We start from the raw sequence: 26,496 nt of genomic DNA on the forward strand, positions 1-26,496 counted from the left end.
CATAAACTTTTAATACACTTGGGTGAGTTTTAAATAAGTAACATACGATGTACTTGTTTATTGGTGGATTATAAAATCTAGTAAGTTTGTCCAATCAGAAGCGTTCTAATGATGAGCAATCTACCAATCACTTTAATGTTACAACATAACCAATAAAACTAATTCCTTTTTATTATAATCCAAATTATTTTCATATATATTAAGCCTCATTCATTATCTTTTGTTCTAAGCGTATATGACTTCAGTGAATAAAATATAAACTACGAATACAAATGGAGAACGCTGTCTTCATCATGTCGTATTAGTGTTTTCGTTATATTGGTTATTTTTCTTTTTCACGATATAACAATTGTGAGTAGAGTAAGTAATTTAGTAGATGGTAAACTCATACTTTTCAATCTTTCATATATAATATTTTTCTTTGATGATAGTATATGTGTCGTAGTGATCCATGTTAGAGACTTTCGTACGTATTTATTTCACGATAAAAGCATAAAAAATAATAAATATAATTAATATATATAATAATTAGTATATAAATTTGCGAATTTAAAGAAATTAATTTTAAATTTAACTATATCTTATCTGTTTGTCAATAGAAGTATTATAGAGAATATAAAGTGTTAATACTTTAATGTATATTCGTTTGTAATTCAGAGATTATTTATCGCTAATATTTTCTTGTTCATTCTTTATTAAAATTGACGGAATAAAGATTCTTTGATTATTTTCATGCTAGTAAAATATTTAGAAATTAATTAGTATATTCAAAATTAATAATTATAAATACGTTTGAACAAGAAAACATCCCTATCCTGATTTAATAAATAAATCAAAAAATAAAAAATCATTTACGAGTAAATATTCTAAAAAATTTACTCGTTGTCACTCAATGTTCTTTTATTAATTAATTACAATCACTTATACGGATTTGGACCTTTCGTCCTTGACATGATTGAGTGATCGAAGAGACTTAAACATTCATTTACTACTTAAGAAGTTTTCCAATGGCTCCAAAATACTTATCCGTGATTTAGGTCGAAATTCAGGGTGAATGATTCGTAACTGATTGAAAATAAAGTAGGTCGACATTGAAGTTGATCGAGATCTTTTTCAATGATGCACTGAATTCTATTACGTGATAATAATTATTTTTTAACGACCGATCACTGATATTACTTCGCATCTTAACTCTATTGTCTTTCATAAATAAAGTCTGTGTGATTGTTAAAAAATCAAAAAATTTTGCGAACAAATATTGACTCTAACGATTATATTGCACACATAGTCGATGTAAAAAACACAACGTTGTTTAAATCGCAAAACGCGAACGAACAAACATTGCTAGTATTTCGCGATATTTTAATTTTAGCGATATAAAGTCTCGATTATTTCATTGCTATGAATTTTTGCACGATTGAAATGAATTTTTGAAACAGAAAAATACAAACAAAATAATTAACATCTCTGTTATAATAAATAACTGTATAAATTATTCAAGCAAATATACAGAAATATATTTACTTTAAGTCATCATTGATATTTGCAAGAAAGACATTCTTAAAAAGACTTTTGAATTTATTATTCACAATGGAAAGAAAAACCGATTAAATAACAATCGAAGTCAATCAGACGTTTGATTTTACGTAATCAAAGATCGCCAGTTGAAAATTTAAGTCTATTCTAAAAGAAATTAAAGTTATTTTAAATATATCTACTATCGTGTAAATATTAATTTACTCTGTGTACATTAGAGATTTTAGAAATGATTGAAAAATTATCGAAAGTATTAATTTTTAAGTTTTCACATTAAAGAAAGAATTACGATCTTTGTAATGTTTGTAATAAATGAATGTATTATTGTTTAAATATTACTTTTTTCTATTACGCGTTAAAGACCATTTAAATAATTATAAAATTATCGAAAGTTAATGAAAAAACTGTATATATTTATATTGCGCAAAGTCAACGACCCTAAAATGAAAATTTTTAAGTATTAGAATTTAAAATAGTCTTAAATATCTTAAATAAAAATTATATATATAATTTTTCATATAAGAATAAAATATAGAAACAACATAATTGTATAGAATATTTATTGTATAGTATTGTATATGTATTACTGTTGAAAAAAAAAAAAAAGGAAGAAGGGTCAATTAATAATAGAATGATTTTTTTCATAGCGTTAATAATTCATTTATTAAAACTTTCTATAATATCTAAATTTCCATAGTCTGTTCAATCTTCGTCTATACGTCTTTCCCTTAGTTGTTACTCGTTATATAATGTTTTATCCACATCTTCCTAAAAGCATTTACCTACGTCTTCTGAATTCGCATTGTGTCTTTCATAGCTAAGACCTTTTAAAAGGTTTCTTTTGCATAATAGAAACGTCATATAGCTCGAGAAATTTTTCTAAATGCGCCTGTTCTTTCATTTCGTTTCCCCCTCCCCCCCTCCCACACCCTTCTTTTTTCTTTTTTCTTTTTGTTTATTTTCATTAATTAAAGACAATCGCGTGAAAATGAAGAAAAAGAAATTTTTAATATTTTGGCATTAAATTATTGAATTGGCACTAAATAATTTGGCACTAAATTCTTGAATACAATAATTATGCAATAACTAAAATGAGAAATAAACAAATAAACAAATATATATATATACATATATATATATAATGATAAAAATGATAAAAAATTAAAGGAGAACAATTTGAATGTAGTTGAAACCTTGGAATAATTTTCTTTTTTTTGTTCTCTCCTTCATCGAGAAAAGTAAGAGCTTAATCTGTTCGTACATTAGATAAGTTGACTTCAACCGTGAAACTCATTTCACAACGAGTAATCAGAGATATGTATTCTCACTAAATTACGCTCTGAATTGAAACGCTGTGTGTCTATATACGCTCAGACAGGGTACGCGTCTTTAAGGTTTCTTTTTTTTTTTTTTCTTATTTTTTTTTCTTTTTTCTTTTTTTCTTTTCTTTTTCTTTTTCTATGAGTATAATCCTGTAGTGGATCGCTTCTCTCCTCATCATTATGTACATCTTGATTGGGTTATCGTCATATATATTCTTTATGTACATTATGTTCTTATCTTGCCTTGCCAAACTTGTCTTTTGTGCGTTTGGACATATCGTTATTAATTGTGTATATATATATATATATATATATATATATATATATATATATATATATATATATATATATGTATATATATAGAATATAATCCGTACAATATATTATTAATTAGTATTAATTCTGAGTTTCTAGGCAGTTGTGTGTTATTTATGCTAAATACGTTGAGGTTTTTTCTTTCGCTAACAAGGAAATATTCAGATTTATAAATTTGAAATTTAAATGAAACCGAATGGTCTCAAATGATAGAAAGATATTTGATATATTACGTTTGTAATATATTTAATATTTCTCGTTGCACCATTTTCTTCGAAACAATTTTTTATTTTGTGCACTAAACTTTTCGACTTAAAGGTGAAACGAAATGAAAAGAAAAAAAGATTTTTCATTATCTCCTTAATATTATCCTTGAAAATTAATAGTAATTTTTTTTTTTTTTTTTTTTTTTCTTTTTTTTTTCTTTTTTTTTTTTTCTCTATAACTCTTTGATATCATAAAAATTGTAGAATCAAATCACTTTTCGTCTCATTTCAATAGTATTAAGTTTTGTCGTAATTTCATTTATTTATTTATTTATTTATTTTTTTTTTTTTTAATGTTGCTCGTTCAGAAATCTTTAATACCTTACAAACATATCATATTTAATGTCTTCTTTCATTTAAAATCAAAGTTTCGTTGTAATACCAAATTCACAGATCCGAATATATCCTTGTAATATCATTCTTCTTTCATTTTTCTACGTTCCTCGTCTACGTTCTTACATCTTCACATTTTGTCTGTTCGTTCTCTCTCTCTCTCTCTCTCTCTCTCTCTCTCTCTCTCTCTCTCTCTCTCACTCTCTCTCTCTCTCTCTCTCTCTCTCTCTCTCTCTCTCTCTCTCTCTCTCTCTTTCTTTTGTTTCTCAGCATCCGTTGATTTTAGAGAAAACAAAAAAAAAAGAAAAAAAAAGGAAGAACAGGTAAAAAAAAAAAAAGAAAGAAAGAAAGAAAGAAAGAAAGAAAAAGAAAGATCTTAATCTACGCATGCATGACTGATGATTTCCTTACGATTATGCCTCACGAAAAATGTTCGATTAAAAATCTTTTCGTAATTTTCTTAATAACAGGATACAACATATATATGTACGTGCATATTATTCGTTAATACATAATTTGCGAGACACATTTGAACGAGCACATTCTACACGTACAATAAACGTTGCTTGTTCAATTTAAATACAACATTTTCATATTCAAATTTTCATTTCAACTTTTTACTCCTTTACATTATCACACATAATTCATAATATCTTAACGTTCATTCCGAATGATTTCATTATTCTTTTTTTTTCTTTTTTTTTTTTTTTTTTTTTTTTATTTGTTCCTCTTCTTTCTTTTTTTTTTTTTTCTCTTTTGTGTCCTTTTCTCTTTCACGTATCAGCGTTTCTCTCGAAGGATTAATTTGAAATATTTCTTTGATATCTCGTGTACGACGAGACTTCTTCGAGGTCTCTCGTGGTATATAATATCGTTAAATGTTCTTGCTCGAAGGAAAACTAATTATACGCTTTTGCTGCGTGATAATGCAACGTGCAAACTTTTTCTCTTTTGTTTCTTTAATCATTAATAATATTTAATATCGAAGCGAATTATTATTCTATGGAATATGCAGAGGTATCGCCGCAAAAAAGAAATGATCTCATGCTTATGTAATGCATTTTCTTTTTTTGTTTTTCTTTTTTCATCTTCCTTCTCCTCCTCCTACTCTTTTTTTTTAAATCTATATCTTCTTCTTCTTCTTCTTCTTCTTCTTCTTCTTCTCCTATTTTTTTCTTCTTTTTTTTTTTCTTCTTCTTTTTCCACGTCGAAAGGATGACGTCTGATATATCTTGATTGCATTAATATTTATTTTATTTAGACTTATCCTTTACGAATTATAAATCGTTCAATATTTTATGCTATTAATTGTCGACTACGTTTGCGTGCACTTTATTGCTGCTGCTAATGTTAATCTGTCTGCGTTTGCATTTTTACTAAGAAATTTATCGTCAATTGCAATTAACTCTTTGCCTTTCATCGTGTCCGTGTTAAATATTATTTTTTTTTATCAGCCTTAAGGAAATGCCAAGCCTTTTATTCTGTCTTTTCATTTTTCACATTTTCATCAACATTATCAACATCATCATCGTCATCATCTCATTTTTCTTTACCGTCTTCGTCCTCATCTTCTTTTTCTTTTCTTTCTTTCTTCCTTTCTTTTTTCCTCCTTTTCCTTTTTTGCTTCTTCTTTTTTTTTCTTTTTTTTTTTTTTTTTGTTTCTTGTTATCTATACTTCGAGAGAAAAGTGTACTTACTACAGTTTAATCGTTTCCGAAATTCTCTAATTTTTTTGCAAGAAAATAGTGAACAATACGTTTCTTATAAATCGCGCGTGATTAATGGTAGGTACTTACAGTTCTGACAAAATTGTAATATCTCGTCGGTTTATCAAAATTGTTTATCCAATATATCCCGTCGATCGATCAAGTTTCATCATGTCAAAACTTCATAAAACGTGTGTCTCTTTTTTTTCTTTTTCTCTCTTATTTTTTCCCTTTTTTTGTTGTTTTTTTTTGTTTTTTTTTTGTTTTTTTTTTGTTTTTTTTTTTTTTTTTTTGTTACGAGTCGTTGAAGGCGCATAGCTTTTTTCCTTTCTCTTTTATCTATACAGAATATCTCTATCGGAATTATATCCCACTCGATTCATATATAATTTTAATAATCATTAAACTCGATGAAAAGAAATATAAATTTCTTTTTCTTTTTCTATTTCTTTTGTTTTTTTCTTTCTCTTTTTTTTTTATTTTTTTTATTTTCTTTTTATTTTTCTTTTTTTTTTTTTTTTTTCTTTTACTACATATTTTCGATTATTCAAGATAATCGAGTAAGTTCTAATTTCAATATGATATACTGTATAGAGAAAAAATAGTATTGAATACAGGTACCTAATACAAAATACCTCGCACGCGCAACGAACCGTGCTTTATCCAAAAAAGTAAGAAAAGTGGAAATATCGTAAAAGCTATGACAGACTAGGATCTAGGCTATACATGATTTCATTATTATTTGTGTTCTATTTTCCATATCTTTTCTTTTCATTTTTGTTATTGTTTATCTTTCATTTATATGTGTAAATGTATTCTCGAACGCCTTCTTTATAATATTATCGTGATATTTCGTTAAGGTCATCTTGAAAACATTCTTTTTCGAATAAAAAAAAGGCGCTTTATAAACAGTAAAATATACTTCCAGACTCGTGTAAGGTTCTCATGCATTATTGGTATGTTTGACATTTTAAATGACGAAATGTCATGTAAATGAAATGTTAATTACATTCTCATACATACGTAAGTATAATATGTGTATACGTATGCATATATATATATATATACACACATATACACACATACATACACATACACATTGTATATAGCATTAATCCTTTCGTTTCTTTTCTCTACTCACATAATACATATTTATCATTACCGACTCTTATCGATTATTCATGCATACTATTTTGCAAAAGTTACAATAAACGATTAAGTTATCGTCTTATTTTTCTTTTCTTCTGTTTTTTTTTTGTTTTTTTTTTGTTTTTTTTTTGTTTTTCTTTTAAATGGTTCAGTAATAAAATGTGAAATATATTTCTTCTCTAATTTTACATAGGATTATTTACAATAAAAACATATAAATGACATATTATTATAAAATAAACAATTGGATACGAACGTAATAAGTTTCAAAATTTAATTATAAGAAATTAGAATACTTAATCGTTTATCTCACTCGATATTATTAAGTTACGTATGATTTATGCGTATGAAAGTGCGTAGGTTGTAGTTTTATTATACAAGACGTATTAGAAACATTTCAAACGCCGCGACCATTTTTCTTTTTTTTTTTTTTCTTCTTCATTGGCACGAAATTAAATATTTATTGCTAGCTTCAAACTGTTGGTACGTTAACTTATTAATAGTTTATTTCGAATGATGTTGGTATTTTGAAGGATATTATTATAGAATGAATGGTGCGGCTCGGCAGTGTTTAATGTTGGTGATGACGTTAATAGGTCGATCTTCAGTATACTAGTCTGTTAAAGTAATTTTTTTCAAAGGTGAAGCTAACATACCTACATGGATAGAATTAGACATTTTTTTTCTTTCTTTCTTTCTTTTTTCTTTTTTTCTTTTTTCCTTTTTTTTCTCTTTCTTATCGTTTTCTTTCACTAACAGAAGCGAGTCATTAGAATTTATTTTTCTAATTATAAAATTGTTTCTTCACTATGTGCTTTTCAATATAATCCGATCGATTAATTCATGCTAATGGTTATGCTCGAAGGTAAATGTGAGCTTCTTAATACCAGACTTTTGGAATACTGATTAAAGAATTAGAAGCACAATGGAAGCCAAATGTTAAATTATTAAGATATGTGATAACGATTTTCCACTGTTGCCTCGAACATAATTTTAAAAGCATTTAATTTATATTTTTGTTCTCTTTATTTCTTTTCTTACCTTCTTTTTTCTTGTTCATTTATTTTATTCTTTTTTTTTTCTTTTGGTTCAACTTCGATCATTCGACGTATATTTAATAAATTGTGTGTCAACTGGTCAAACTTTGTACCTTGTATTGCACGTATTAATGGTATTTCTAATGATCCTTCCCGGCAGTAGAAAAATTAAGAAGAAGTTAACTTTGAGAAATATTACAAATAAATTCTTTCTTCTTATTGCAATACGTAGGTATATATATATATATATATATATATATATATATATATATATATATATATACGAATTGATTTACGTTCGAATTGATTTTTCGTAAAATTCCTTACGCACAGAAATCGAATATATCGCGTGTATCCTACCAATTACATGTAGATTAGATTCTCATCGTCGCAGAGCTTATTGGATTACTTACTCGAAGATAAAAGTATAAAAAAATCATTAGTCTCAGACTCTTTTTAAAATCGCCGGGCCTGGCGCTGGTTCATTTCTCTCTTTCTCTCTATCTCTCTCTCTCTCTCTCTATCTCTCTCTCTCTCTCTCTCTCTCTCTCTCTCTTTCTCTTTCTCTCAAAAAAAAATGATTCTGTCATTGTCGATTGTCCGCATCTATGGAAGTCATTCACGAAAGGACATTGATCCTTGCATGCATATACACATGTATATAATACACCTTCAGAACGTATTAATAAAATGTTATCAAATGTGTGTGAGCATTTTGTTAGAAGAATTTTCTACGTGATTTAAATGTATACGTATGTATATTTATATGTACATATATATATATATATATATATATATATATATATATATATATATATATATATATATATAAAAGAAGATAACTCACACGTGAAAATTGATGAAAATTAAAATAAAATCTCACTATGTATTCGTCGTATTATATTTTAAGTAAAGGAAATAGAAAGTGATAGTCGTTGACAGAGGAAACGTACATGTTCTGAAGGTGTTTTTTTCTTTTTTTTTTTTCCCCAGATTATGTAATAACCATCAATCTTTCTTTTTTTTTTTTTCCATTAAGGCGCGATAGGGTCTTTGGAAGACCAGGAAGGAGTTTTTTTTTTGGTTTTTTTTTTGTTTTTTTTTTCTTTTTCATAAAGGAACAAACTCTCGGTTTCTTTTCTTTTCTTTTCTTTTCTTCCCCTATGTTTGCACTTCTTAATAGGTCTTATAGAAGCGCAAGGCATGTCGTATTTTCGACGATCGTATGAACTCCAAATATCCTGATGTCAACGCACGTAAGGAAGAGGATCAGGATGCTCCGTATGCACAGGCCGAATTATCTGGTGGACTAATTTTATCCACTGGTAAAACCGCAGCTCTGTGCCATTCATCGCGTACCTAAGAGAAAAAGAGAGAGAGAGAGAGAGAGTGAAGATAATTGTTAGAACTTATTCGGTGATTAAAGGACATATTATTCTCAATGATTTCGACGATTTTATCGTTTCATTCGACTTCACTTTCAACGAAGCAATTGACTATTTTTTTTTCTTTTTTTTTTTCCTTTATCTTTTTACTAATTATTAAATTAATTTCAAAGTGAAATTTAATAGATTACATCTTGAAATTCTTTTAAAATTTAAACGAATCAATATAAATCGATATAAGTACAAATTTAAACGTGCGATAATGTCTATTGATACGAAGTGATACAATTTACAGGATTATTATCTTTTAAAGATAAAGAAAAAAAAAAAAAGGAAAAATTCTTTTATACATTTATATTAAAATATATATGTGTGTGTGTGTGTGTGATAATATCTATTGTATCATCCAAAGAGGATTGTATCTTTTAATCTTTGTAAAATTAGGCAAATCAATAGAGATATGTATATATGTGTTTTAATAAAAAGAGGTCAAAGGTTATTCCTTGAAGACATCGCCTGCCAATACCTGTTCGACTTTAGCGAATACCCTTAGTAAATTGAGGCCAGCTAATTTTTTGATGTCTTCTTCGGTCCACGATGGATCCTCTAACAGCGTCGCCAGTAATTGAGGGTATCTTGATACATCTTCCAGGCCAGTAGGAGTGCTAATGGTATAATAATTTATCTTTAAATTTTCTTTTTTTCTTTTTTTTTGATTAAGTAAATACCGACGAAACATTTTTTATTGCGATTAACAAAAATTAATAAAAATATTTTTTCCAAACTTTATCCAAAATTTTCTATCTCCTGTCATGCAATACTTTTCATTTTTACTAATAATACTTGCTGTGTATTATATATATCAGATATATGTATATATGTATATATGTATATATATATATATATATATATATATATATATACATATGTATATATAATATTAATTACAAATTTATTCCATCGAAGCCAGCTCCTATCCCAACGTGATCGATCCCCGCCACCTTTCGTATGTGATTAATGTGCGCTGAAATGGCGTAATAGATTAACAAACTGTTGAAATCGTTGTTAATTAATTTTTCAAGACAGTTGCGAATTCATGCAATCGGCGATATTATAAAAATAAGCATGAATAAATAATATAATTTTCAATGAAAGCAAAGAAGGAGAGAGAGAGAGAGAGAGAGAGAGAGAGAGAGAGAAAAAAAGAAAGAAAGCACGAGACAATTTAGTTATTACAAAAAATACTGTTTATTTATTTATTTACTTTTTTTTTCTTTTTTTTTAAATTTTACAAAAATGATATTACGATTTTACGGATTGAAAATGATGACAATTTCGTGAAATTATATTTATATAAGCCAATGGAATTATTCGTTACACGGATTTATTCATGCAATATTGATATGATAATATTTTGAATACAAACACCTTAGTTTCTGATAGATAGTGAATAATGTTTTACGTACCAATAACATCCTTAATGGTGGCGGTGTTGTTGCACGTTATGAAATACGTATAAAACGGAACCATCGCTACTCCACCATTTTTTGCCTATAGAGTAGATACATTTATGTTAAGCAAATGTACTCGGTTCGTTGATAATGTCTATTAAAAATATAATATCTAAACGTAACTGGTACAGTTTCATAATTACTAACGATGAATTTATTCTATTTAATTGATTTTAAGAGAGAGAAAAAAAATATATATACATATATATATCTTTTTCTTATCTACTTGTGATATTACTTATCTATTAAAACAAAACTAAATATATATATATATATATATATATATATATATATACATATATATATATAACAGAAGTATAAGTAACAAAAATAATATATTCGTAATATTATAAATTTGTTTACTAGATTCCTGAGTACGTCATCCGGTACATTTCTACTGGAATTACAGAGTGCCCTTGCCGCACTGTGAGAGAAAATCACTGGTGCCCTGGTCGTTTGCAGTGCTGCTCTCATCGTCCTTGTGGAAACATGAGAGAGATCCACCAGCATGCCCAACCTATTCAATTCCCTTACCACCGCCTGAAATGTGAAAAATATTTATGTGGTACCTCCTCTACGTGTAACATCGTGCTTCCGTAGTGCATACAAAAGAAAAAATATATCTATATCTATATCTATATCTATATCTATATCTATATCTATATCTATATCTATATCTATATCTATACATACATCTATATATATATATATATAACCTGTATGTTATATACATACATATGTATATATATATATATATATATATATATATATATATATATATATATATATATATTATTTCATGCATGAAAATTTTGCGAAGACGGATGAAATGTGAACGCTTGAAAATGATTACTATATACGATGGACGCTTATATATTATTCACCTTTCCAAATTCGCTGAGCCCAGGTGTCTCATCTTGAGTGTTATTCGTTTCGCCAACTGAACATACTGCCCTGCCGAGAAAATATCCGTTAGAAAGTTTGTCCTACTTTTTCTTGAATTAATAATCAATTGATATATCTTTTACTTTCATTCGACCTTTTTATTTCACTTATATAATACCTTTTTCTATTCGAACGGTATATGTATTTAATATTATACGAGATATTTCAATTAATATAAAATATTTTAACAAAATATTATTTTTTCTTAATACGATAGAGCATTGAACGATGAAATTTTTTTCATCAAAAACTGCCCATAATTAATATAAAAAATTGATATATATATATATGTAGGTAAATATATATTTACAAAAATTGATTAATACTATTACTATGCAATCAAAATTACTATGCAATCAAAATTCAAATTCAAGGAATAACATCGATATCACGTAAATCTTTAAAAGAATGATTATAACAAAGAAAAAAAAAAAACAAAAGATCTATCAAACAATTTCTCTTTCTCTCTCTTTTTCTTCGATATTTATTTCTATTAATAGCAAACGGCAAAGATATTTGAAATCTCAAAAGTTTGAAAAGTTAAGAGACAGAAATACTCACCAGGAAGTGTCACAAGCATGTGTCAAAGTAAGATATCGTGCCCCCAGGCCATAAAACGTTCTGAGAACGCCCAAGGAGTTCCCAAGAGAATGACCACCTTCAACTCCTATCAGACTTGCAATTTTTCCATCGCGATGTGCCTCGATCAGGCCTGTATATTAAAACGAAACAATTTCCTGCTTTTTATTTTCTTTTCTTTTTCTTTTATTTCTTATGCGTACTTATTTTTTTTCTACGTTTATCCGACATCAATATATATTTCTTGACGTAAAATATTCAAATATGTAAATGCGATAGCTTCGATTGTGAAATCTAAAAGTATACTTTCATAATCGTTTAACGTAATATGCTACGACTTAATAGCTTTTATAACCTTTTATCTCGTAGAAAATTTTATCATCTACGTTTGTCCTTATTAATTAATTCAAATCAAGGTAATCATCAGATAGAAAGTCGTTTTAAAGGAACGATACGTCTAACGAAGACTTCACGTATCATCTGTTCAAATGCTAGTCCTTTCTAGTTAATTCGTTTTAACGTTAAACGCTCACCCTTGACAGAAGTAACCAAAGTTAAGTGTTGAGCATTCATCTCGGCGAGCCGACGAATTACGTCGATTTGTTCTAGAGAAAGTTGAACTGCGTTTAGCTGTGCCGCATCACAGGGAACGTAGGCGGACCAAAACTATAAGAAAAAAAACACAAAAAGAATAATAAAAGGAAAAAAATCAAGAGAATAAGAGAGAGAGAGAGAGAGAGAGAGAGAGAGAGGAGAAGAAAAAAAAAGAAATATAAGAGAGATGAAATAAAGACGATGAATAACAAGGATTACCTAAGTTAATCTGTTGGTCTGATCAAATATAGATTTTTCTACTTATGCAATACCGTCTTCCTCGTCTGCAAGCTTCTTCACTATTGACTTAACAATGATACCATCCTCGTTCCTTTACTTCTCAACCCTACCCCCCATCCCCATTCCCATTCCCAAACCCGAAAAGAAAAAAAAAAAAAAAAAGAAAAGAAGAGCTCTAAGTCGACATTTTTTTTGCCCTTTGAGCTCTGATATTCAGAGGCCAGACGAGCATGACGGCGCTGCGCATCTATTGATTATCTGTGCGGAGTACCACTGTTGGGCGGAGATAGGAAGAGATGGCGACGTTCGGCATAACAATGAATGACAAAGAGGATAAATATGTGTAGAATGTGTTTATCAAAATATTAATTGATTTTTTGTCTTCCTTCTTTAAAAGCAACCATAAAAATAAAATCTAGGCTAAGATCAACATATCGGATACGTATACGTATCGTCCGTACATAATACATACATACATACATACATATATATATATACATATATATATACATATATATATATATGTGTATGTGTGTGTGTGTGTATATTTTTTTTATGCATTCTTCGAAGTAATCCATTTGATTGAAAATTACCTGTGCACCAACGAGGCCAGCGCGCAATCTAGGAATATCTGTATGACTCCAATCCGATCTGGCCCAAGGGTCCACTCTACCGAGATCGCTACTCAAGTTAACCTCGCCCAGTTGATTATGTACGAACTTTCTCACGTTCCAGGGCAAATCGTTATGCCTAGAAAATGAACATTAATTGTATATGGATCCTTTCATTTTGTTTACCAATTCTCAATTTGATTCTGTTTTTTTTTCTTCTTCTTCTTTCTTTTTTTTTTCTTTTTTTTTTTTTTTTTTATTCCTTTCCCCGCAAAGAAAAAGATATATAAAGATATATAAAAAGATAAAGATAAAGTATGATAACTTAAAATAGATACTTTCGTGAATAATGAAATTAAAGTTTTTGTGGAAATCATTATAATCTCGATGGAAGATCAAATTATTGAAGATATTTTCAATTTTCCAAGAAGATCACTTTCTTTTTTTCTCTCTCTTATTGTCCCTTCTCAATTTTTGTCTTTTCCAGAACAGACACTATTACTAGAATATTCCGATGGTCTAGTTTAAGCTAAAGAAAGTCGAAATAAAAAACTGTTGACCTAAAAGCCACGTAGCACGTTCAATAGTTAAGTCATCAGGTAAATTAGCTTTCTCTACCTTCTGACATTAATAAGACTTAATTCGAAAAAATTATAGAGGATCTTATCGAGATGGAAAAATCTTGAATAGATTCGACCGAGGCTAATGACGTTTTATGTTCATTTTATAAATACAAGGTAAAGATTTTGTTGGAAAAAAAAAAGAAGAAAGAAAAAAAGAAGAAAGAAATTATTGACAAAGGAATTTTCCTGATGGTTTTAATAATAGGTTCTAAATTTACCTTCTATTAATAAGCGATAAGACGATTACGATCGAACTACGGACTCACCCATCGATTAGAGGCACTTCAGTGAGAATCCTTCTTATCACGTCCAGTCTCTGCTGATGCGTGACAGGTACGGATTGTAACAGGAGTGGTAAGCATAAACCACCAAGAAGCAATGCCGCTATCAGAAGAAGGATAGGCGTTAAGACTCGGCATCTTCTCCGAGGACTCTCGTCCATACGATCCTTGCTGCTTCCACTACTTGGCGAGTCCTCGCACGGTGGTGGTAGTCGCACGGTGCCATTGCACGGTGCCACGTCTGGCAGTTGTGTTAGGCACGTAGTCTGAAACAAGATCAGGAATGGACGTGCTTGTCAGATTTTACAGGTTTCACTGACACTGGTCGTAAAAGAAATCCTGAAAATGTTCAAAATTTTACAAAGACATTTTCTCGATTAACGTCAATGATTTTTTTTCTTTCTTTCAACTAAATCACGGAAATTTATCTGAACTTTTTCTTCAATTTTTATTATTAAATACGTTTTTTTGATTTCTTTTTTTCTTTTTTTTTTGCGTGATATACGGCAAATGACGATTCCTTCGTATAATTTAACTGTAATGAATTTTTTCTCAAATCATTTTCTTCGAGATCACCATTAATTCTTCATTTTTTTTTTTTTTTATATCTTTTCAATAATTATTTTTTTTCCATCTTAACCAATAGAAACATTATGAAAAAAAGAAAAAAAAGAGAAAAAATATTCTGAGTCGATAGAATTTTGTGTGATTTTATTAACGTGAAATAAATGACGTGTTACACTTATTTACACATTCCAAAGTTATTGATAGATTAGAATTAATCATTCTTGATTTAATATTTCATCTACTGGGTGTAAATATTTTTTATTTACGCATTCAAATATATCTAATGACATTGGAAGATCAAACAATGCCGGAAATTATGCGATAGAGAATTGTAGATGCATGCTTGGTTATCAATGCCGTTGGCTATCAATCTACACAGCGCAATTGAATATCATTATGTGAACATCATTTTAATCGAGATAGAGGATATATATTTTTAATTGCTTTTTTTTTTTTTTTTTTTAATTATTCAATATATCATTCATTTATTGTTTAATCATTAAAAAAAAAAATATATTTCTTATAATATTCATTGAATTTCTTTACGTATGTCTCAGTATTCATTAAAAATATAGATGCAAAATAATTATAGATATAGTTCTTGAAAAAAATTTAATGCGACTTTGAAGAAATAAAAAAAAAAAAAAAAGAAAAAAGGAAAAAGAAAAAAATTCCCTACAATCATTTTAAAACTCTTTTTGAATTATCTTATAAAGATTGATTCACGAAAAAGTAGGTCACTACTTTACAGTTTACACGTGTTGTTTTGATATTATCTCTATAGTATTTATCAGTGTAGCAACAGTGATGATATTCTCAATTTGATACTTGTCAGTGTGGCAATAGCATGATAACAGTGTAATATATATTTGTGTTGTCATTTTTCTTCCCTTTCTCCCTGCTCCCTTCTAGCCCAATGCATCGTATTGACCTTAAGTAGTGTACTGTATTGTGAGGGTTAATGTACTTGATAATAAAAAAAATCGCGATTATAGATCATAAATATATACATATACACACATATATATAATAAAGATTCGATTAAAAAAAATCCATGACATTTTTATCAAAAAGACACCAATTAGAGTTTTAGACATATTAAAACAAAAGCATCGTATAAAAATGATTTACAATTCGTACGCTTTAATATATCGACGAAAGGTTAAGCGAATGGATCGACGTATTTTAAATCGACTTTCTAAATTACTACCGCACGTGACCTTTCTATTAATTTCTTTTTATATTAATTAATTATAACTTTAAAAGAAGGTTCTGTTAAATAATTTTAATAAATTTAAATGTAATAATAATTTTAATAAATTTAAATTTATCAGGGAATAGCTATACATCAGGCATTCACGCATTCAAATACTTTCACGCGACAAATTAGAGATCTTTTCATTTTCGTATCAACGCTAGTAACCAATCAGAGATCAATCCTTCTCTTTCCAAATACTTTTTTCTCATAGAGTTTCTCTTCCGAATTTTAACCGCATAGTTAGTCGCAATTCAACGTCTCAAGTCGCAAGTAAAAATTCTCTATCGAACACTTAATATCTCTTGTAGAACACAATATGCTGTTATAATTCTCGTGAAAATACGTAATAATAATATATACAAATTTGTTTGTATTTTAATCGAAATCTTTTAATCTTTGTGTTAAATGTTACTTATGTGTTTGTGTTAAATATTACATTTTTATCTTATACGGTTTTATTATTTTATCGAATATAAAATATAGTAAATGAAATCCAATAAACTGAAATACGATTATTAAATTATTAGATTCTTTAAAAGCGTGTTTTTAAGAATTAAATATTTTTTAAAGATTCGTGAATGTACAATAGTATTGAAATATCTTCTTTATGTAAGAATAAATATCAAGAATGATCCTTCCATTTTACGAACTTCTTTTGTAGATCAAAATCGAACAAGACTTTTGATCATATAAAAATTCTTAAAATATAATATCGATCAGTTGTTTGAACAAATGTTATATATTCCGTTATATTGAATATTATTGAAGATGGAACAAAATTTAAATTATTACGTCTTACGTATCATTTTTAAATATTTAAATGGACAGGATTTATCTAATGCATCGCAAGTTTGCAAGTATGATTATAATAAATATTTATTAATATAAATATTACAACAGAATGTATTAATAATTAATATCATTTACTTTATATTTGTAAGATTTATAATACGAAAAGTGTATTAAGATAATTTTTTTTTTTTATGATTATAGATCTTGGTTAGAAACAGCTGTGGATGAAAAAAAAAGAAGAGGTCCTTCGTCTAATACAAAGAGCAAAAAAGAAATAAAATCCTATGAGAATTGGGAAGACGTAAAAAAAGAAACGATCGAATATTTCACGCTTAAACCAATATTATGTATGTTTTTTACTTATGCAGTAAAAAAAGATACACACTTACAAAGTAAGTTTGATCTTACTTATATGTTGATTCACGAATGCCACATTGTCATTTGAAGTATTTTAAATCTTTTTTTAAGGATGTCATTGCAAATATTTACCTCATAATTGTTACTCCGTATCAGTGAACACAGACAGTTTTTTATCGGAGGAAGAGTTTCTCGTTTCTATGTGTTTTCCTAAGTTACAAAACATACAAATATCAACGTTTACTTTTAATAGACATCCATGGACAATGGGAATATACTGTGAGGAATTAAAAACTTTATTTGATAATTCCTTTAATAATGCCGAAAAATTAAGAACTACAATTGAAGGTTTATTCGTTAATGATTGTAATAATACAACAAGCTGTTGGATTATATTATGCAAAATATTCTATGGGCCTTGTATAGGATTTGATTTAGTGGAGCATTTCTATAAATGGTAATATTTTAAATATTAAATATACTTTTACATATATCTAATAGATCGTACGTATGTATTTGTAAATATCTACAATTTGTCGTTTTTTTTTTCTTTTTTTCCTTTCTTTTTTTTTTTTTTTTTTCTTACATAGGTTTCCACACAAAAGAATTTTTGTATGCGGTGGGATTATAAATCATATATCGGTTTGTAATTCGGAACATAATTCACGTATATGCAGAGATCAGGCGGAATGTGTTGCTATTTTAATAAGTGGTACTGAAATGCAAATCTGGACTGTATCTTTGGACGAAATGAATGATGATGTTCAAAGCTTCGAAGATAAAATTGAGGATATTAAACAGATTGTTGAATTAAAGAAGCACTCTATAATTTTCATGTTTATTTCTGAATATTGTACTACCTCTTTGAATAATTTAGAATTAACTGTATTCGAATATTTTCCAAGAGTGCCGATAGTTAAATATATATGTCATGGAGCATTTGGAGGAGAAAATTTGGATGGTTTGTACATCTTCAAAAAAAAAAAAAAAAAAAAAAAGAAAGACAAAAAAAACAACATATTAATTTACAGATATTTATAAAGTTATTTCTTTCTATGATTATTTCAGAGAAGTATATACAAGGTTGTAACAATTTCGAGAACAAGGATACTTCAGTATTTATGATACTTACATATAATTAAGTACTTAATGGAAATGATGATTGTTGTAGAAATATCCATAACTTTTGCCAATATTTTAATATTTAATATAAATAGTGAATTGTAATAATAAAACATATGGAAAAATAAAAATATATCTGATATTCACACATACGCATACACTTATCTACGTGTATATATATATATATATATATATATCATTGTATTTATCGTATGTATATCAAATATTTTAAATATTAAATATATTTTTATATATCTAATAGATCATACATAATGTATTAATTAATTGTCATAAATTAATGCCATGTATGTGTAATAAATTCTTTAATTTTAACAGACAATAAATTCTTATATATCTTAGGATATAGTTAAACAATATCCTTCTAATACTTTATTGTATGTAATAACAGATATGATATTAAAGAAAGCATATATTCTTGAAAGAAGAAATATTTTTTTAGTTTAAATGTATTAATTAATTATTTAATAATATTAAGAGACAATTATGTTTCGAATTTACAAATTAAAATTATATATGATATAATTGATGACAATCTTATTGTATATAAAAATTCTTTTGTGTGAAAACCTATGTAAAAAAAAAAAAAAAAAAAAAGAAAAAAAAAACGATAAATTCTAGACATTTTCAAATACTCATGTACGATCTATTAAATATATAAAAATATAAAAATATAAAAATAAGGATTTATGAAAAATGAACTTAAAATATTTGATCTGATCTTAAAATATTTCTTTTGTTTTTTTTTTTCTCTATACAAATAATTATATTTCGAACGTATAAATACATGTTTTCGATAAACCAAGATGTTTCCATTTAATTTATTGACAGGGACAATTATTTTTTTACTGCTTTATAACTTTGTCATGCATTTTTAATGCATTTTTAAAAGAAAATTGTTTCCACGAAAGATACGATGATTATGAAGAAGATTGAATATTTATGCAGGATATATAAGATTTTCTTTCAAATAGAAATATTAAAATATGAAAATATGATGAGATTCACAATAAAGAAAATATTTCTTATATTCATTACAAACTTTACGTTAACTTATTTTATATTTATTCATTGTGAACAAAAAATTATTAAGATCTTTTTTGTATATATAATTGTGAAATATAATTAAAAGTTTAGACTAGAAGATATCACTTAGGCTTGTGATTAATGATAACGAAATATTACTCGATTAAGATTATAAGAATATTACGAAAAACGACGTTCATAATATATGGATTGAAGTCAAGTTTAATGAGCTCTAATCTGATAAACATGAAGGAAATCTAATGAATATTTTATTATAAAATTGCATTCGTATGAATGGATATAAAAATTCCATTTTAATTGTACAGACTATTTGGAATATGATGATAACAATATCTTTCTCATAGACCAGATATTTTTTGTCTGTGAGTATTTTATTATCTTAATCTCATGTAAAATATCATTCACGGAGAAGAGGATGCTGCTAATTTTATGAAGCTTTTAATCACAAAAATTGATTTAAATGCCTGAAGATTAAAGTTTATTTTCTTTTCTTTTTTTTTCCTGATATTTCTTATGTTTATCTTAAGGTCAATAAAAAAAAAAAAAAAAAAAAAATACATAATTAAAGAAGTTGTATAATCTACATTATCAAATAAAATAAAAGAAGATGATAATTTCTATATTATCAAATAAAAAAAAAAAAAAAAAAATCTTAGATCATTCATTAGGGCCACTAATTACTACTGATATTACTGTGCATGCAATAAATTCTAATAAATTTGATAGAATTTTTAGATTTGATCAAGCTTCGTCTTGACTTTATCTGTTGATTTTTTTATAAGACTTTGTTTGGATTTAACTAATGTCATGTACGTGTAATAAATTCTTATGTATTTTAGGATATAGTTGAACAATTTCCTTCTAATACTTTATTGCATGTAATAAACAGATATGATATTAAAGAAAGCATATATTCTTTATATTTTAAAGAAAGCAAATATTTCTTTAATTTAAAGGAGATAATTATTACTTATTAATGAAATTATTAATTAATGAAATATGAATATATATTAGATTAGTAACTATGAAACGGGCGTTGAATGAAAATAAAAAATGTTTCATAGTTCCCGTTTCATAGTTTCCAACCTTATATATGTATATATATATATATATATATATATATATATATATATATTCATATTTCATTTTTCAAAATGATGATATTTAACACATTATTGATTTCGTCGACTTTATAATAAATCAAATGTACATTAGGTATTTAATATTTTTACCTATATATGCATTAGTTATCCCATGAACAAAGATCTTCATTCTTTTTTAATTAAAAGCAAAACTATTTAATTTTATATTTAATTTATCCTTTTACTCGTCATTTTTTTTTTAATCGAATATCTATAAAACATATCTTTTTTTTTTTAATTTCATTGGATATCAATAATTCAAAATATATATAATCAATTGTATTTGATTTACGTTACGTTATAATTCATCACATATTATTGTTATTATCGTAGTGTTAAGTTAAAAAGTTTAATTAACCAACGAATGGTATGGTAAGAAACAAATAAAGAATAAACGTTATGTATGGTATGCAAGAGGAATAAATTCTAAGAATGCTGACAAGCAGAATGAGAGATCAGTGTGTGATAAGAATTTGTGCGTGTGTTTGTGCGAACGAATAAAAAAGATAAAAGATTTCAAATGGACGAATCTTCTTAGATTTAATTATAAAATGAATTTAGTTAGATCAATTGGATCAAAGCAGCAGGCAAGATTCCGATTTCAAATCCAAGTTATACAAAAAAAAAAAAAAAAACCTTATCATTCACAGATTAACAGCAACATAATAGAGGACATATTTCAACATACTGTTTCTCGTGTAATTTATTATACTGCTTGAAAAAGAGAGAAAGAGAGAGAAGGAGAAACTTTGATAATAACGATTAAATATATGTAATGAAATTAGACATGTATTATTTAATTAAAGATTTATCGGTCCCGGCATTCTTTTTAGCTACTAAATCGCACAATTTTTTTTTTTTAGCAATTTTAATTCGATAAAGTTACGTTCCTTTCTCTGTCTCCTTTTTAACGCCTTAATTTTTTAATGCTCCTTAATTAAGCTTCCCTTTTTTTTTCCCCCAATAGCTTCGAATGACTTCAAAATGTTATAGTACATTATCATCGTCGTTATATTCAGGTTGCATTTCATTCGAAGTATGCACAATGCCTATGATCAATTAAAGAAATTTCATCATATTGAAAACCATTTTATCGTGTCGACGTTATCAAAGTCAACTATATATCCTAGTATTGTATCCACATGTAAAAAGTGTTTTTCTCGTAAGTACATCCATTGTATTATTATCCATATCACTTTTTTACATATATATATATATATATATATATATATATATATATATCCTCAATATTATTTAATAATTTTCTCCATTTCGAAACATCATACTTTTTCTTTTTAATATCCGTAATTGTTGATTTCCCAATACTGTATTTTTTTCGCTAATGCAATTGCACTTTGATCGTTCTCAAATTTTTCAATAATTTCACGTTTCATTCCCCATTGTTAATACTATTCATTTTCAATGTGTATGATATTATCTGACGATTATAGTTTACGATTATTACAATCTCTTTTACTTAATGCAAACTTATTTTGTATGTATACAAAATCTTTTCAAATAACAGAGAATTCGTATAATAGTAATGTCGATTATAGATTTTTTTTTGATTGAAAGTAGCTGACGACGAAGAAAGAAGAAGAAGAGATCCTTTCGTCTATTATAAGGAGCAGAAGAAATATGAAACCATCTTTGAATGGCATGAAAAAAATAAGAGAAAAAAAAAAATAAATAAAGGATAGAACATTTTATACTTAAACTTTATATATGTTACTTCAACAGACGTAATTATGCTTCACAAAGTATATCTGATCTCATTCATATATCATTATTTTAAGATATTTCGATATTTTTTCAAGCGATGCCATTGAGAATATCTATCATTTAATTATTGTAATATTCATGTTACTTTGTATCACTGAATACTCATGTTACTCATGTTACTTTGTATCACTTAATATGAGGAATTTTCGTTTGATAGAAAAAGAAAATATTATTGTAGGTATGTTTTTTTTTTTTTTTTTTTTTTTTTTTTTTTTAGAATACCTAATGTATCTAGCGAGAATTACAAATTTGTTTATGACTTTGCGAAAAATTTAAATAATTTTTCTTTCAATAAGGATCGTTATAAAACAGATTGTCTGATATTATTATACGAATATCGATATCGTGATACAATGGGATGTGTCTGAAATCTACTGAAATGTTTCAACAACTGGTAACATTATATATGTATATATACATTAATAATATTATTAGTAATGTCATATATATATATATATATAGTATTTTGTATTCATAGATTATATATTCGTATTTGTAAATATCTAGAAATTGTCTCTTCACGTAGATTTCGTAATGGAAAAGGTTCTATACGGAATGAAATAGTAGATTATATATTAGTTTGTAATTATTCTCTATAATTCTCGTGTATCTAAATACAATAGAATAGTGAATGCTTTGCTATATCAATAAGTTGTAAAGACATGTAAATCTGTAGTGTATCTTCAGAAAGATGATGTAATATTAAGAAAATGATTGTAGATAAATTCATGGGTCTTTAAGAACAGTGTAGAATTGAAGAAATATCGTACAAAAGTTTCGTATTTATTTCTAATGTTTGTAGTAATCATTTGTATTATTTTTTTTGATCAATTATATTTAATGAATTCTCAAGAATATCTACGATTGAATATTTCGTATATGAAAGCACTTGGAGAAATTTTGAAATGGCTTGTAAAATGTATTCGTAAAAAATAAATGTTCGTAAAAAAAAAAAAAAAAAATAAAAGAAAAATAAAAAAATAAATAAATAAAATAATATTTACTTTATAGATATTTGAAAACTATTACTTTGTGATTATTTCAAAATTTAAAAACGTATAGAGAAAGATTTGATGATTTTGAAACGATTAGTATAAAGTATTTATGATATATATTTAGTATATCTTATCTAAATATAAATAAATAATAATATATAATATATATATATATATATATATATATATATGTAATTAAATATTTAATGAAAATGATGATTATTATTATCATTATTAAACAGATATGTTATATATGTGTAATTTTAGTTGATTTTTACTAAATGTGCATAGATAGAAATGTGAAAAAAAAGAAAGTATCTTATCTAAATATAAATAAATAATAATATATAATATATATATATATATATAAACGTTATCATTCTATTTGTATCATTTTTATATCAATTATAATTAATCATTCTATTTATCCTATACATACGAATTATTTAATTATATAGTATCGTTAAAAGATAAGTCTTTAAGAATATCATTTTTCTTTCTGCTCATATTTCCTAATGATATCAGCTGCCAAATAATCTCGACAATAGATTGATTTGATCATCTATATATATATATATATTTTTTTTTTTTCTTTTTTTTTCTGAGAGACAAATTAGAAATAGGATATTTGTCATCCGATAACTTGAAAAATACTTAACTAATTTGGGACTTATTATATCATCATGAAAATATCTCGATGTCACGTATAAAAACGTGTAATAAAAAATGAGAGATGAGGGTTCCACAAGAAAAAAAAAAAAAATATTAAGATATATCCTTAATGCGATTTTAGATCAAATGAATATTATCGTCCAATGTATTTTTTTAAACGTTTACAATTTTTTCGAAAATTTTCTTTTCTTTTCTTTGCATTACTTATGAAATATTCGACTGTATTCAATCTTTTACCTTATCACTTACAATAATATTAATCGTTTTTCGCATCGGATATAAAAAAGAATATTTATTTATTTATTTATTTATAAGTGTCAAATTCGTTTTAACAGACAAATTAAAGAATAGACGTTCAATAATTATAATATTGTCTATAGAAGAACATGAAGGTGAACTTGTTAAAAAAGAGTCGATAAAAAAATATACTATAATCGTTTCAATGTTCTTTTTTTATTTTTTCTTTTTTTTTTTTTTTGTTTTTTGAATCACATTATACCAAACAAAAAAATTGTAATGAAAACATTTTATTAAATGTTATTTGAAAAAAAATTAAATACTCCTTTCTTTGTACGCTATGTACGAGAAAAATTTATTGTCATAAGATTACTATGAAAATGTGTTTTAAAAATCAACTTTATATTGCCATTTGAGATTGCATATCAGTTTTGAAACGTCTACTTTGCGTAAATATAAATATCAAAAATGACACGTGCATATATATATATCATGAGCTTCTCTCAAAAATTTCTTTTTTAAAGATTAGTATCGTTCCTCCACGCCTTCTTTGACGTAATCGACGTAATCGATGAATCGTTTGAAAAATGAAAGGAGATACCAACCATAAGCCAATAATTATTTTTCGAAATTTTTTCAAAATATACTGTAGATTTTTATTCAGATATATCTATTCGAATCTAATAAAGGAAGATATAAATCTAATTTTTTTTTAAATGTGTCAACTATGTAACGATATCATAAAGATACTTTTATTCGTATACATGGAGAAAACATAAAATTTAAGTATCGTTACACGTATATGATATTGAATTATCAATGAAAATTAGTATATCACAGAGATATATGACGTAGCGAACGTGTATTTAATGTAACATCATTTATTGTACGGTTCATAATCAAAAGAGATAGCCAATACAATTATTAATATATAATATTGAATTATATATAATATACAATTATCAATATACGAAACATGAATATCTCAAAATGTGTATATAAAATTGATCTATTTTAATAATTCTAAAATATATCGTTAAGAGTTAAATTCTACAAAATTTTTTTTATCGCGCATCTCCTTTGTGAATTATCGAAGAAATTGAAAATATTTTGTGAAAAAATATTCGACAGATTTCGACCCTTACGCCATAGCCCTTTTTCATCGTGATCAATGAATGGGTTTATAACTTTGACGTCTAAGATGAGATCAGAGTTTAAATCCACCGTGCAAATTGACTATCAACGTTGGTCCAGTGCAAGAAGCGCAATATAATGCGATCTCATGGTACAATATCACGTACAATGCAACATTAAGAATTTAACATGTTGAATGTATCATTAATATTACATGACTAATCTACAGTACCAACGTTAATCTACTATTGTATATATCATGTATATAAAATATTATTATAGAAATAGATAAATTGAGGCGCATAATTATGTTGAATAAATTTATCTTACTTGGTGTCTTCATATCATTCTAGTAACGATAATAATATTAAAACATTTATAACTATTGACATTTATATTAATTATGTATTTTAAATAATCATGGTGTCCCTATGGCGTTACAAATTCAACGTCGTTCACCGATAACCTTCATGGTAATTCAACGTGTTAATGGTAATGATGATTGTTGTTATCATTATTAATCCTTTGACTATTGTTAACGCCTAAAAGCACTTAGTAAATTTGCGCTAGTGATACTGTAAGCATCAATAGGCGCTTAACCTACTTTAATACTTTATCAAATTATTAAATATATTATGAAAAAGAAAAAAAAGCTTAAAGCTAATGTTACCTTTTTTTAATATGCTCACTAACAATTCAATGTGATATACGAATAAATAAATAATATTTGTTTGATCTATTGAAATTGAAGGTTTGAATTATTTCAATATGCTTTCTCAGAAATGCACGCTTAACAAAAAATTGCTAGTCGTTCTCGTTGTTAAGTCGCAACTGAATTCCTAACTTATGGTACGGTTGGAACGTTTCAAAGTCTGCCGTAGGATTATGCAGATATTAATATAACTTTCGACGATATTTTATGAAATATACGTGGATCTGT

At 26.5% G+C, this 26,496-nt stretch overlaps 2 protein-coding genes across 7 annotated transcripts in view; one reads left to right on the forward strand and one right to left on the reverse strand.

The window, feature by feature from the left end:
* Window positions 1–4,373: 4,373 nt before the first annotated feature.
* The window catches only part of LOC124954939 (dipeptidase 1-like), a 132,933-nt gene continuing 110,810 nt past the window's right edge, over window positions 4,374–26,496 (reverse strand). For 2 of the 3 annotated variants that reach the window (XM_047508616.1, XM_047508615.1), the window contains 10 exons: window positions 14,419–14,699; window positions 13,512–13,668; window positions 12,618–12,750; window positions 12,067–12,217; window positions 11,445–11,514; window positions 10,924–11,100; window positions 10,516–10,600; window positions 9,998–10,073; window positions 9,576–9,714; window positions 4,374–9,023 (listed from right to left, as the gene is read on the reverse strand). In XM_047508616.1, the coding sequence (XP_047364572.1) occupies window positions 8,934–9,023; window positions 9,576–9,714; window positions 9,998–10,073; window positions 10,516–10,600; window positions 10,924–11,100; window positions 11,445–11,514; window positions 12,067–12,217; window positions 12,618–12,750; window positions 13,512–13,668; window positions 14,419–14,699 (1,359 nt within the window). In that variant the 3' untranslated portion in view covers window positions 4,374–8,933. The remainder of the gene's footprint in view (window positions 9,024–9,575; window positions 9,715–9,997; window positions 10,074–10,515; window positions 10,601–10,923; window positions 11,101–11,444; window positions 11,515–12,066; window positions 12,218–12,617; window positions 12,751–13,511; window positions 13,669–14,418; window positions 14,700–26,496) is intronic. The other variant, XR_007102718.1, reaches the window with a different exon arrangement.
* Window positions 16,284–18,677, forward strand: LOC124954941. Of its 4 annotated transcripts, none has more exons than XM_047508619.1 (5): window positions 16,284–16,300; window positions 16,920–17,115; window positions 17,252–17,442; window positions 17,519–17,864; window positions 17,998–18,677. In XM_047508619.1, the coding sequence occupies exons 2-5, from the start codon at window positions 17,027–17,029 to the stop codon at window positions 18,446–18,448; spliced, it is 1,077 nt and encodes a 358-aa protein (XP_047364575.1). In that variant the 5' UTR covers window positions 16,284–16,300; window positions 16,920–17,026; the 3' UTR covers window positions 18,449–18,677. The 4 variants fall into 4 exon arrangements, with proteins under 4 accessions (XP_047364575.1, XP_047364574.1, XP_047364573.1 ...); XM_047508618.1 differs by lacking the exon at window positions 16,284–16,300 and adding an exon at window positions 16,335–16,601; XM_047508620.1 differs by lacking the exon at window positions 16,284–16,300 and having other exon boundaries at window positions 16,339–17,115; window positions 17,998–18,368; window positions 18,476–18,677.

Source organism: Vespa velutina, chromosome 16 (assembly GCF_912470025.1).
Source record: "Vespa velutina chromosome 16, iVesVel2.1, whole genome shotgun sequence".
Lineage (NCBI taxonomy): Eukaryota > Metazoa > Arthropoda > Insecta > Hymenoptera > Vespidae > Vespa > Vespa velutina.